This window comes from Eublepharis macularius, chromosome 3, assembly GCF_028583425.1.
Source record: "Eublepharis macularius isolate TG4126 chromosome 3, MPM_Emac_v1.0, whole genome shotgun sequence".
NCBI lineage: Eukaryota > Metazoa > Chordata > Lepidosauria > Squamata > Eublepharidae > Eublepharis > Eublepharis macularius.
Window position 1 is genome coordinate 85,710,727 of NC_072792.1, and position 14,217 is coordinate 85,724,943.

Consider the following 14,217-nt stretch of genomic DNA (forward strand, 5'->3'; position numbering starts at 1 on the left):
ATGTAAAAAATTATCAACCTATATCACTGTTAAATAATGACTACAAGATTTTTGCGAAAATATTGGCGGAAAGGCTGAAGGAATGGCTGGCTGAATTTATTGCAGAAGAGCAAGCAGGATTTTTACCAAACAGACAGATTAAAGACAATCTAAGGACTGTAATAAATGCAATAGAATACTATGACAGATACTGTGAAAACGAAGTTGGTTTCTTTTTTGTGGATGCAGAGAAGGCTTTTGACAATTTAAATTGGAATTTTATGTTCGCCATAATGGAGAAGTTACAGATGGGAAAAGAGTTCATCCAAGCGGTAAGAACTATATATAAAGACCAGTGTGCAGCAATCATAGTAAATGACGAATTAACTAAGAGACTGGAAATATGGAAGGGTACAAGGCAAGGTTGCCCATTGTCTCCACTGCTGTTTGTCTTGATATTGGAAATTTTATTGATGCAGATACGAGAAGACGACGCCATAAGAGGTTTGAAGATTAAGGGATTTGCATACGAAGTCAGAGCTTTTGCAATAACGTGATGGTTATTGTAGAGGATCCAATCCAAAATATGCCAAGATTGTTGGATAAGATAAAAGAATTTGGTGATTTGGCTGGATTTTATGTTAACAAAAGAAAATCTAAGATATTATGTAAGAATATGGTGAAACAAAGACAACAAGAATTAATGGAAATTACCAACTGTGAGGTAACACATAAAGTAAAATATTTAGGAATAGAGCTTACTGCTAAAAATATTGACTTATTCAAGAACTACTATGAAAAGCTGTGGCAACAAATTGATAGAGATTTAATCAAATGGAACAAGTTGAATTTGTTGTGGCTAGGAAGAATAGCAGTAATAAAAATGAATGTACTTCCACGAATTAGGTTTTTGCTGCAAACAATACCAATAATAAGAGACAACAAGCAATTTGACAAGTGGGAAAGGAAAATATTGGACTTTGTATGGGCAGGGAAGAAGCCTCGAGTGAAGATGAAAGTTCTATGTGATTCCAAAGAAAGAGGGGGATTACAATTACCAAATATAAGACTATACCATGAAGCAGTATGTTTGGTGTGGCTTAAAGAATGGATGTTGTTAGAGAATCTTAAACTCTTAACTCTCGAAGGATATAAAAAAAATTTTGGTTGGCATGCGTACTTATGGTACGATAAAATTAAAGTGGACTCTATGTTTCTGCATCATTATATTAGGCGAAGTCTCTTCACGGTCTGGCAAAAATATAAAAAATATTTGGATGAAGATATCCCGATGTGGGTGATGCCAATGGAAGCCATTGACCCGAGGATAATTTATAATAGGGAACAATGTGTGCCATATAAAGAGGTGTTGAAAATGGAGCAGAATATGATTAAGCTTAAAACAGAAGATGAAGTATCTTATTATGGATGGTTCCAATACAGGCAGATTAAAGACTTATATGATTCAGATTGTATAAAATCGGGATTTAAATGGAAAAACTCGGAATTGGAAGAATGTATACTACAAGAAGGCAAGAAAAAGATTTCTAAAGTTTATAAGATCTTGTTAAAATGGTATACAGAAGAGGAAACTCTTAAAGTCCAGATGGTGAAGTGGGCTATAAACTGTAATAGAGACATAACAATGGAGGCATGGGAATACTTATGGAAAAATACATTGAAGATATCGAATTGTACTAATATTAAAGAAAATGTTTACAAGATGATATATAGATGGTACTTAACGCCGAAGAAAATAGCATATGGGAATAACAAAATGTCAGATAAGTGCTGGAAATGTAGAAACCATAAAGGTTCATTATATCATATGTGGTGGACCTGTGCGGTAGCAAAGCAGTTCTGGGGAGATATTATAGAAGCTATGACTGCAATTTTACAAATCCAAATAAATAAGAACCCAGAACTGCTGTTGTTGAATTTGAATATGGAGGGGATTCCCAGGCAATATAGAACATTACTATTTTACATGACAACAGCGGCGAGAATTTTATACGCCCAGAAGTGGAAGACAAAAGAAGTACCATCTATTGAAAATTGGATACAAAAATTGCTATACATGGCAGAAATGGACAAAATGACAAGAAAGCTGAAAGAACAGAATCCAGAGGAATTCTTTAATGATTGGAGGAAACTAAAACAGTATTTGGAAAAGAAGTGGGACGTAAAGGGAGAAATGTGGGTGCTAGATAACTATTAATTTAGCAGAAGAGAGGAGAGGGCGATCTTTACAAGAGGAGAAGAGATAAGTTAAAAACATGTAATTGTTAATTTGATATTAGGTTTTTTATAGTTTAACATATAATATCTATTTTAGTAGTATATTAGAATGAATAAGAAAAGAAAAAGATATAAGCAGTAGATTTAGACAGCGGGTTGGAAAACCGTTGGAAGTCTGAGATAAAGGGGGGAGGGGAAAGGGTGGGGGAATATGGAAATGAGGGTATTAATCAAAAAATTGTAATATTAAATTTTACCCACCCAATAAAAACTTTTATTTAAAAAAAAGTCATGTCACCTACCATCCGATCCCTCTAACTAGAAAATCCGGGGATTGAATCAGACCTTCTGCCTGCCAAGCAGATTCTCTGCTACTGACCACAGCACTTCCCATAATTTCTTGTGGAAGGCCGGATGATGTAGAATCTGAAACTATGATCATCCAGCTATCTGACATTGTGTATTACGTATCTGTTTGTGTTTATGTATAGCTAGAAATAAATTTTACAAATTGACATAGCAATGGGTAAGTGATTCAAAACCCTGAGATATGTCTTCCAATCTCATTTTGGAAAATGAGAGCAGAATGATTCCAAAGTACTTGATTCATTGCTAGATTATTTCATTGTTGGTTTAAGTGCAGGTCAATATCTCTTTATGAGATATTTTTTTTAAATTGCTATAATAGGAATATAAAGTAAAATGGTGTTAATCTTTTCTTACCAAGGCAGGAAAACATGAAGCCATTGTGAAAAATGTACATGACCTCCTTGCAAAACTGGCCTGGGATTTTTCTCCTGAACAGCTTGACCATCTCTTTGACTGTTTTAAGGTAACAGTACGTATTTATATCTTATCATCTGAGCCCTGTAGATAAGAATGGGGTATTCGAGCCAATGTTACTGTTCCACACAATCTGTGGTTCGAATGTCCCTCAGCCAGTCATAAGAAGAGAGAGACACAGAGTCCTGTAAATGAAGCAAGTCTACTACGTTTATTAAACGTGGAGGAGCGAAGATTACACAGAGAGTAAAGGGTTCCCTTGTATCCAACGCTCATCAAAGCTACAATAGCTGTGCAAAGCATTTTATACCTTTTGATTAATTAAAATATTTGTTGTTCTATTGGCTCAAATATTACTGTGATCCCCATTGGCTCAAGTGGGATACCACCTCTAATGATACAATAGTCCAGGGGTACTCTTATTGGAAGAAATAACTTTGGTCAGCAGCATAATTCCTGATTGCCATTGCTTATCTTATCAGTGCTCGTTTTATCTTTAGAAGGAACATCTTTCTTCCTTTCCCACACATCTCTTTCATAGGCTTTCCATTTTTCCCCATTTCTCTGGTCCATGTAACATTTTACCAAGGGTGCCCCAATGTCGCTTTTGGCAACCTTGTATGCTACAGACAGAGATTGTTTCTCTGGGTTCCGTGGGAGGGGAGCACTCTCCCTTCCTGAGGAATGTGCTTGAAGTTGCATTTAGCACCCATTCCCCTTACTCTGTGGCTTCTTCTCAGCCTTGAAAGGTACTGTTAATCTGATTAACTCACAGCTAGCTTCCTTCTTTCATTAACATATTTTCTTTCCCATTCTTCTGTTGCTACATTTGGCATAAACAGCTTTACTAAGAAGTTTCTGTATCAACCTATAAACAGTGTCTAGCTAATAGTGCGTGCAGGTGCAGGTGTAACTACCTTATAGCAAGCTTCACAGTGGCTGGTCTCAGTCTTCACAGTGACTAGCATACATAACATACCTTCTACTTTGGTCATTTTTTTTCAAGTCTCATTTTCTTGCAAGTTGCATTACAAATACTACGTTAGCTCCTGAGAGTAATAATGCATAGCAATAATGAAGGCATATAAAGGCACATGAAATATTCTTCATTAAATCTACTTCCCACATTACTGACATAATTAAAAGTAAAATACAAAAAAAATATATTTCTGTTAAGCAAATTTAGTATTCAAGTTCCTTGGCTAGGGAATGTGTTGTAGCATGTGATCAAAACCCAATATTTAATTCAAAAATAGCCAAAGTATTGATTCTGCAAGAAATTAAGGCTTTATTTTGCATGGGACTAATGTCTCTTTTAAAACAGTCTTGAGAATCTTTGAAAATGTAGGCCCTTGCTCCTTAGTGTGGTGCCTGTGGGCACCATGGTACCTGGCAATGTATTTGCTAGCCCCTACTTGCTTTGATTCCCAAAGCATCTCTTCCTCAAAGCAAAAAGCCCACTCTGACCTTCCTCCATCTTGCTGAAGTAGGAGGTGTTTCAGAAGAGCCCAAGAAGGCATCATATTTGGATTTGCAGGGAACACTCATATAGAAAGTTGCTTGGCTTTGAACCTCCTAACATTTTGTGGAACCTCCCATTTTGCAGTTGGACTCAACCCCCATGGCAACCATTTTATTGTAGAGTCCACTACCTTTCCTCAGAATTCCAAAAGCACCCACAGGTTCAACAAGATTTGAAACCCTTGGGGTAGGCTAATTGTTAAAATAACAATAAAATGTAGATTTATACTTGATTCCAATGGTCACAGTAGTTACTGTTGTTGATGGCCTGTAAATTAAATAGCGCTTCATCTCTAATTCAGTCACTGTACAGTATGAAAGCTGTAAACTGTTAGCTTAGGTGAGTAGCAACATTTCCCTGCTGAAATATCCCTTTAACTTGCTAATCAACAGGTCATTATGATTGTTATAAATTGAGGCCATTGGAACATCTCCAATTACAGATTAATTCCGGGTGTAATAAGACAAAAGCCCAGTGACATTTATTTGGTATGAGCCTTTGTGAGTTCAGGATATGCCAACAGGTATCTGTGTTTCACAGTCTATAGCTGTAATATGTGTGAGACAAGTCTGTTATTTTAACCTGGACAAGTCTTTTAGAGTGCCCTAGTCTATGCTAGGGCTTAGGGTTTGTTTTTTTTAAGTAATGGCTATTCATTGCCATATCTTCTCTGCAGTCCTACATGGAAATTATGCATGTGCAGATCAGCTGCGGACGTTCCAAAGTTCCTAAAAGCATGAGGTGCTTGCCTTGCCCATTCGCACACTTTTCTCCCCAGCACAGCTATAAAAGACAGGGTGAGCAGTTCCCTCCCTCAGTTCTTCTTTAGCTGCCGTTGAAGAAGTCCGTCTCTGAAGATAGCTCCTCAATTCCCATTATTTCATGCAAGTCCAGTCCTTTGGATCAATGGTGTCCAAAGGACTTTTCCTAGAAGTGTTCATGTTGGACTTCTGGAATGGCGTGGTGGCATTGCGGCAGCTGAGTTTACGAGCTCAGTGCCGTGATCTTCCTGACTCCTTGGGACTCGAGGATTCGGGCCCCCAAGACCCTCCCCCACAGAGAGGGAGGGCAGGCCAGAGCAAGGTGGAGGGGCTCACGGGGACTGGCAACCCCCTGTTGGAGCCCTCACACCGGCTCGAAGGCAAGGACCAAGGAAGAAGCCCTATGGCTCAGAAGCTATGAACTCCGAGATTCTAAACAAGCGAAAACAAAGCGAAGATTCCTGACAAGATAGAAGTAAAGACAAGTGAAAGACCGAAAAAGAGTGATTCTACCTGACATCTTTCCAAGTAAGAGAATTGTTTATAGCTTTACGAGGGCTATCCAGCTTGATGAGGGGTTTTTTATTATGCCCCGGAGAGGTGGCTGCTTCATGAAACAGGAGACAGTCACTGAAGAATGATTGCAAGGAGAGGTTTCCTGGGGGAGAGCCGGGGAGCAAAAAACTTCAGAACTACAAACAGCAAGAGCAAAGGAGCTTTTTACCAGTTTTAAGAGATCTTTGATTGAACATTTGTAAGTGAGTGGATAAAATGGCGCTCTGAAGAGATTTTTAAAGCGGCAACAAATCTCTAAGCTGATGGATGAGGTATTAAGAAAAGCAGATGAGACACTTGGATTGAAAACAGACAAGGGCACCGTGTTAGACACCAAGTTAGAAGAAAACTTTGATGGAACAGATTTATTTGAAAGAAAATTGGAGTAGAATGGTCTAAAATACTCCCAACAAAATGGAGGAGAAAACCAGTCTTTTTCTGTGAAAGTACGAAAGGCGGAGAAGAAGGGGGAGGAGCGTGGAAAGGAAGCTGTGAGGAAGAGATCTAGTGTATTGCCTCTGTACGAAGCAAAAAGCATACAACGTACTTCAATTAAGAAACACATCACAAAGATGAAGAAAGACAATTGGAGACATAATGTATTCATCGACACCTTGCAGGAATGCTTAGAAGGCAAGAAGAGTCACTTATGGCTGATCATCGGAAAGGAAGAGTTGCAATACTATTCTAGAGGGAGAAAGAAGAAGAAAGAAGATGGAACTTAAATTATGATCCTGGGGCTTTGACAAATAAGGATGGTATCTGGGATATATTGCGATTTGTATATGTTCTGAATTCTATTTAAATTGCTTTGATATAAAAACTTAGAGAATCGGGAAAGAAACTAGGCTCATATATCCCTTTTTGCTTTATGAAGTTTAACATAGACCTAATGTAACTCTATATGTTTCTTTTTTTTTCTTTTTAACATGTTAGACACTGTTTATATGTTGTTACTGGATTAGAGGGAGTGTGGCAAAAGGGTCCTTAGAGTCTTCTACTCTCCTTCCCGTCTTTTTTTAAAAAATATTTTTCTTTTGTTGGACTTTTTTTCTTTCCTTTAAATAAAAGTATTATCGGAAAGAAGGAGCTATAATACTATTCTAGAGGGAGAGAGAAGAGGAAGAAAAATGAAACTTAAAAGTATGATCTGGTAAACTGGTCTTGGGAGTCTCCTATTTCCCCTCTTCTTACGTTCTTTATTGGAATTCTTTTTATTTTTTCAAATAAAAGTATAAGAAAGATGTTGAGATAAAATAGCTTCTAGGTCTAACAGGGGAAACACTAGGGGGAGAGAGTGAACTTTATAAATGTGTTAAATTTTAAAACCTAAACTATTGGTTAAGCTAAGTCTGCTTGTACATTTTTTCCCTGCCTTTCCACAATGAAAATACAAGTACTAAATCTTAGATGGCTTGGGATCTAATACATGAAAGATCAAGGGTAGGCTGTTATAAAAATTTCACTGTATACTTCTCTCCTTTAAGAAAATATTTAGTTGATGACATATATAAATAATGGGACTAACAATAGAATAGAATGACGTGGCCTTTTTCGGTTTTTCTTTTCTCTGCCCTGCCTCTGGAATGACTAAGGGCTTAGTACCCTAGGCTTAAGAACTGAAGGATTGAAATGTGCCTTAAGAAGATGCTCACTTAAAATATAAATAATTGTAAGAAATGAGAAAGGAAATTGAATAGGTGGGTAAAAAAGCAAGGAAATTAAAAAGTGCCTGGAGAGATCTAAATGGACTGTGTACTGTACAAAGGGAGAAAAGGGGGGGTGCTCGGTCATTCAGTTTCCTTCTTTATGGATTGATGTCTGTATTGTAAATTTTTTGAAATATTGATCATATAATGACTATCTACACGAATCTGATACTAAAAGGTTTTACTTTTTTCTTTGAAATAACCTAATAAAAATTTATATTATTTAAAAAAAAAAGAAGTGTTCACGTTGTGGGACTAAGATGGCTCAATTTGATGAGAACGAGAAGTGTCTTTTTTGCTTGGGCGAGGGCCATGATACTGTAAGGTGTACAGTCTGTAAGAATTTGATGCCCAAGGCACGCAATGAAAGGGCATCACACCTAAAAGCTGCTTTATGAGAGCCCTGAAGGGTGTGTCTGACTCAGATAAATGAGATGCCGCGGTAAAAGGACTGCAGTGCCCAGAATGGGCCTCCTCAGTACTCTTACAAGATCATCTCCAGGTGCCAATGAACAGGGCCAGTTGGCTCCAGCAGATCAGGTGCCAGGTCGTCATTGGTCTTCAGTGCAGTTCCACATTGGGACTGAGCAGGGGCAGGCTGGCTGATGGAAAGATTTTTTAAGCTCTCACACACTAGAAGGCACTCCTTCCTGGCAACATGCTTGTGTGTAGCTTCCCACCGAATGCAGTGTTGCTGGGTGGAGTGACCCTTCTTACCTCAGTTCCTTTCTTGCCGCCATTGAGAGAGGTTCTTTCTATCTCTCTCTCTTGCTCCTTAGTCTTTCTTACCTTTCCTATCATCTCTTCAGGATCATGATGTCTACAGCATCTCAGAAGGCATTGTTTAAAAGATGTACCCACCGTGTTACAAAAACGACGCGCTTGGACGAGCATGAGCTCTGTTTGCTCTGCCTCGGAGAAGGCCACAACGTGGGAGCTTGCCCACACTGCAAGCAGTTCATCCCCAATGCCAGAAACCATCGGGCTGCGTGCCTAAAAGCTGCTTTATGGGAATTAGCTCTTACAGCCTCCGATATGCCAGCTGCTTCCCATTCAGCTGAGCAGGATTGAAAATCACACTCCAAATGTGACTCCCCAGCTCAAGAGCCGGTACACCGGATCTGAAGTAGAACCGACCTTCAGTTCTGAACCCAAACCAACATCCGATCCCATAAGGCCCCCAGCACCACTCAAGGGTGCATGGTCAAAGTTGGAATCAAAAAGGCACCACTCTTCAAGAGGACCGCACAATGTCGGAACCTCTGTCTAAAAAGAACAAGTCTCAAGTCAAAACATTTGTGGAAATATGCATCGAAGCCCTCACATCGGCACCACCAATATTTGTCCTCCACTCCATCCCTTCTCATCGAAGAGGAAGTCCTCCAACAACCGGCTACTCCATCACCACCGCCCATTCCTCTTTTGCACAGGGATGAAGAAGGTGTAAGTCCTATCAAGGAGATCTAGCCTACCTTTTCTCCGGATCTGAGTACGGTTCTGTGCCCGCTGTCAACTTTAGTTACTACACTTTTGAAACCAATGCCTGCATCTTCTGCGACATGGAACCCACTTCAAACAATCCAGACTCCTCTCTCCGTGTTTCTGGGTATATTGATCTAGCAGATTCCGAATTGACAAGACTTTCTCACATGGCTCCAATCTGCGCTGCTTTTTTAATCGATTCCACCTTCGGTTCTGACTGGGACTTTACCAACTCCAGTGCCTCCAAATCCGACAGGGTTGTCCATCGAATCATACCGGTTCTGTGACCGCTCGCCTGCATGTTCCGAATGCTCAGATGAAGAGGAAGTAGCTTGTCACTGTTCCGATCCAGTGTCGGAACCAGCATCGGATCCGTCCCCAGAGAAAGCAGTAAGGGACACTACATCTGTCCCTCCAGCTGAAGACTCCCGCCTACTTTCCAAACAGATGCTCCAGATGGCGCGTGATCTGGACTTAGACGTGACTGCTGCCACTCCAAACCCAAGAGCAAGGTGCTCCAGGCACTTTATTCCAGCTCACCAGCCTCAGAAGGCTTTTCACCGGTGAAGAACCTCTTGGACATTGCTCATTCCGTCTGGGAGAAACCAGCTTCAACGCCTGCTACATTATGCAAGATAGAGAACATCTACAAGTTCCAGCAGAAGGATTGCACTTTTCACTCGCCTACATCCTTCCTCCCTTGTTACTGAGGAGGTACAATCTACCATTCATCCCCAGTGGATAAAGAAGACTGCAAACTGGATGCTCTTGAGCGCAAGGTATGTTCATCAGCAGCACTTGATTTCTGGATCACAAACTATCTGGCTATCATGGGTTCGTATAACTTATTCCTGTGGGACCAATTATCCAACTACACTCAGAGAGGAAGACACCATCAGAGAGGAAGACACTCATTTGAGCGCTTCAGGGAGCACATGTCTGCTGGCAAACATGCCACAGACTGTTCGGATAGAGCCATGGCCTCAGGTATAGTACTTCGGCGCCGCTCATGGCTACGCTGCACTGCTTTTCCTCAAGAGAAACGTAATAAGATTGAAGACATCTCATTTGAGAGATCATCATTATTCTTGGATCGCACTGATGAATCTCTTCAACAGATGAAGAAAAATCAACAGATGGCACATTCACAAGGCGTCATTGCCTCTCAGCACCAGTAGCAACAACAGCAGTACCCTTTCAAACAATGCTACCAGAGTCGTCAATCTTACCAGCACCGTTAGAGGCACTCCTACCAGCCTTATCAATCTTATCAACAAAAGTCATACTCCAACTACCCTCGTGGAGGAACAAGAAGGTCCAGAAAACCTAGATCCAAGCAGCCTCAACAATGTTCCCCAAAGTCAGGGGAGGGGCAAAAACCTCTTTTCTGACTAACGGCCCAACAGCCCTATATGTTCAAGGACAGGTTGGCCCCTTTGTAGATCATTGAGCATCGATTTCTATGGACTCTTGGGTCCTTCAAGTTGTGTGTTATGGTTTTCGTTTACGTTTTACAAAGTTTCCACAGTTACCTTTACCTTGCAATGTATCTATGTGCCCATTTGAAGCCCTCCAGATATCGAAGAGCTCCTTGCTAAGGGAGCCATTCAGAGGATTTCACCCCAAGAATCTCCAAGGGGCTTCTTTTACAGATACCTTCTGGTGGAGAAAAAGAACAGAGCATCCTATACTGGACCTTCGCCAACGTAACTTGTTAATTAAAGTTGAAAAATTTAGAATATTGGCCCTTTCCAGTGTCTTACAATATTTACAACCGAATAACTGGTTCACAGTCATTGACCTCAAAGATGCCTATTTTCATATTGCAATACACCCTGACTATAGGAAGTATCTCAAAGTCTACTTCCAGGGAGAAACCTTTCAATATTCAGTCCTCCCATTTGGCCTCTCATCTGCCCCCCGAGTATTTACTAAATGTATGGCAGTTGTGGTCGCACATCTGAGGTCTAGGGGCTGTTCCGTCTATCCTTATATGGACGATTGGCTACTGGTCACCGGATCTTGAAACCTCCTACAGGAGCAGATCACCATCCAGACTATGTCCCATCTAGGACTAGTGATCTGTTGGAAGAAATTTGCCTTAGTACCCACACAGAATATACAGTTTATTGGGACTAGGTTAGATTCCACAGTGGGGAGATCCTTCCTACCATTAGACAGGACTAGATCCCTTCAGCAACTGATTGCCAAATTTAAAAACAACCATGTTCTACCTGCTTATTGAATTCAGAAACTCCTAGGACTTATAGCTTCCACTTCCACATGAGACCACTCCAGAATTGGCTCATACGACGCTTCGATTCCCTTAGAGACCATCAGAGAAGGAGACTCTATTCCCAGGGCAATAGTTAGGTCTCTGGTCTGGTGGTCCCTAGAGGGAACGCTATTTGGAATACAGTTACCTGAAACCTCTGTCACTACAGACGGTTCCCTCATGGGGTCTGGCGTACACTGTGGGAAATTACCAGTGCAGGGAACATGGTCACACTCAGAGCATTCTATGCACATTAATTTTCTGGAACTGAATGCAGTCAGGTACTCCCTTCTTTTACAGATCATCCTCATGACAAGAGGGTCCAGGTCCACACTGACAACACGACCACCCTCTTATTATATCATCAAGCAGGGAGGAATGGCCTCATTGACTCTCTTCTCCTAAGTAACAAAGCTGTGGCACTGGGCAATTCAAAACAACATTTTTCCCCAGGCCATTCACATAGCAGGGACTGCAAACAACAGGGCGGACTCCTTGAGCAGAGTTTTCAGACCACACCTCGAATGGTCCATCAGTATCTAATATCTACTGCTCATATTCAAGAAATGGGGGAAACCAGACGTGGACCTGTTTGCAACTTCAGAGAATTCCAAAGCCGACAGCTTCTGCTCCCTGGCGGACACAAATCCGAACTTCCTTGGGGACGCGTTTCAAATCCCCTGGGAACAGGTCTTGTTCTACACTTTCCTCCCCATACCTACCCATACCCCTAATCCCCAAGGAGCTCAACAGAACCCGTCACTTCCATTCACGCTGCATCCCAATCGCCCCTTTTTGGCCACGCAGAGACTGGTTTCCAACACTATGGAAAATGGCTCGGGGTTCATAAATACACCTTCTGGAGGTTCCAGATCTTATCCACAGAGGGCAGGTGCTACATCACATAAATTCGTTGGTTTCAAAAATCGTCGCCGGGGATGAGTTGTTCAGTTGCAATATTTTCCATTCCCCCCCCCCCCCGGCGCGGCCCGTCGGAAGATTAGGAAGATGGTGGATAAATCTTTATTTAAGAAATGTATGGAATGCTGGACAAAAATAGCCAAGACTGATGGCCACTCGCTGTGCTTGGCATGCCTAGGAGAGGTCCACATTGTGGAATGGTACAAGCACTGCCAGCTATTCATTCTTGTGGCAAGAGGGGATTGAGCCTCTCAGTTGAAAGCCATGCTATGGGAGAAGGCTATGTCAAGCGCCAGTAGCCCAGCAGCAAAGATATGTGTCCTAGCAGAGCACACAGTGTGAGCTGTATCTGAACCAGTGCGGGAGCTAGCATCAACCTCAGAACTGATGTCGGCAGAGGTATCCTCGGATCCGAATGGCAGCCATCTAAGTCGACACCGAAAACATACATGGTGTCAAGAAACCTCGGCATCGATTCACTCAGTACTGAGCATTGTCCCAGTCGATGATAGCCCCCTGCCCCCGCCGAGGTCTGTAGAGGGAATGTCAAGATTCCTGGTGCTGACTGGAACCGAAGAGGTCCTTCAGATCCACTGCCGAAAAAGCATAAGGACAAATCTAAACATTTGGAGAAAGCACGACCTAAATCCTGAAATCGTATCAACCCACCCATTCCGGAGCCTGCACCTGATTGGAGGGCAAAGTCAACAGCTGCTTCCCACAGGAGATGGAGCTCGTGGTCACCATCATCAGAGGAGGAAGCCAGGATGGAGACGGGATCCCAACAGCAGGTGTATCTAGTGATGAAACGGATGCAGTGACCACATGATCGCCTGCCTTGGTGCCTTCCATTCCCACCGGTCAACTATTCCAACAATTGGGATCTGTATCCTCCCTTTCTGTACTCAAAATCTCCTTCGGAACACTTGGTTCCGGTAAAGTCTTCTCACCGCTCAGATCCGAGTTGGTACCTGCGCTCGCAGACTGTTGTCTCGGACCTGAGATTGGGCTCAGGGTCAGAATTGGAGATGGAAGGATCAGAGCATAGCCCGACAGTGACCTCAGACCCATCGCCAGAGGAGGCCATGGGTGATTTGGAAAGGAGCTGTCCTAACATTGACTTCAAACTATATTCTGAGCAGATGCTCCAGATGGCAAAGTCACTCAACATTGATGTATCGACTGTAGAACAAAAATCAAAAGAAGTATCTTAAAATACATTTACTTAGATACCCCTGATAGTGTCCTTTCCTATGATTGAAGACTGCATTGACATCATGGGGGGATTCTGCATGATCAACTTTGATCGGACTTTCTGAGCAGTTGTGCTGCAGTGGAGACGTACAAATCCACCGCTCTCCGATTCCACATTAAGGCTTTTGTTTCGCATTGACATTTCCTTTCATCATGCTCAAAGTCCATCATGCAGAATTTGCCAGTATAAAAATCAATTCCTCATCGCTTTTTCCGGGGGAAGTGTCAACAGACAAGCGTCGTCTTCACTTTTTAAATTCCCCCCCACCCAAAAATGTTGCTACGTATAAACGTTGCATCAAACAAACACATCTGATATGTCAGAGCATTTCCCGCCGATATCGTGGAATGAGTATTGGTTCTTGGCATTTGGAGGGAAAATTGCTATCAATGCCCCCGCTTTCCCTCTGCCTCAGAGGCTGTCAGCTGTCAGCAAGCAACAAGTAACAAATTTGGCGCGTTGAAAAATGGACACGTTATTGGCCGGCTGTCATCACGTGACCTAGGATATGTTTCTGCATAGACATGTAGAAACGTTGCAACATTTTTTATATATATATTTTTTAAAAAAATACACAAGAGGGGAAGGTGGGTAGTAGGTGTGGCTTGGAAAACGTTATCAACCAATCAAATTTAGTTGATTGCGGGTCGCAGGGGTTCACCACTCGTAGGTTTTTTGCAGTTCTTTTTCACTTCTGTGTTGTTTTGTTGTGTCAGACCACTACTCTCCTCTCAGAG

The 14,217-nt window shown here is 41.8% G+C and overlaps 1 protein-coding gene across 1 annotated transcript in view; it reads left to right on the forward strand.

Annotated features, from left to right (window-relative positions):
* The window catches only part of USP9X (ubiquitin specific peptidase 9 X-linked), a 141,649-nt gene that overhangs the window by 40,802 nt on the left and 86,630 nt on the right, over positions 1-14,217 (forward strand). Inside the window, exon 11 of the mRNA XM_054973413.1 lies at positions 2,945-3,049. Coding sequence (XP_054829388.1) covers positions 2,945-3,049 — 105 coding nt within the window. The remainder of the gene's footprint in view (positions 1-2,944; positions 3,050-14,217) is intronic.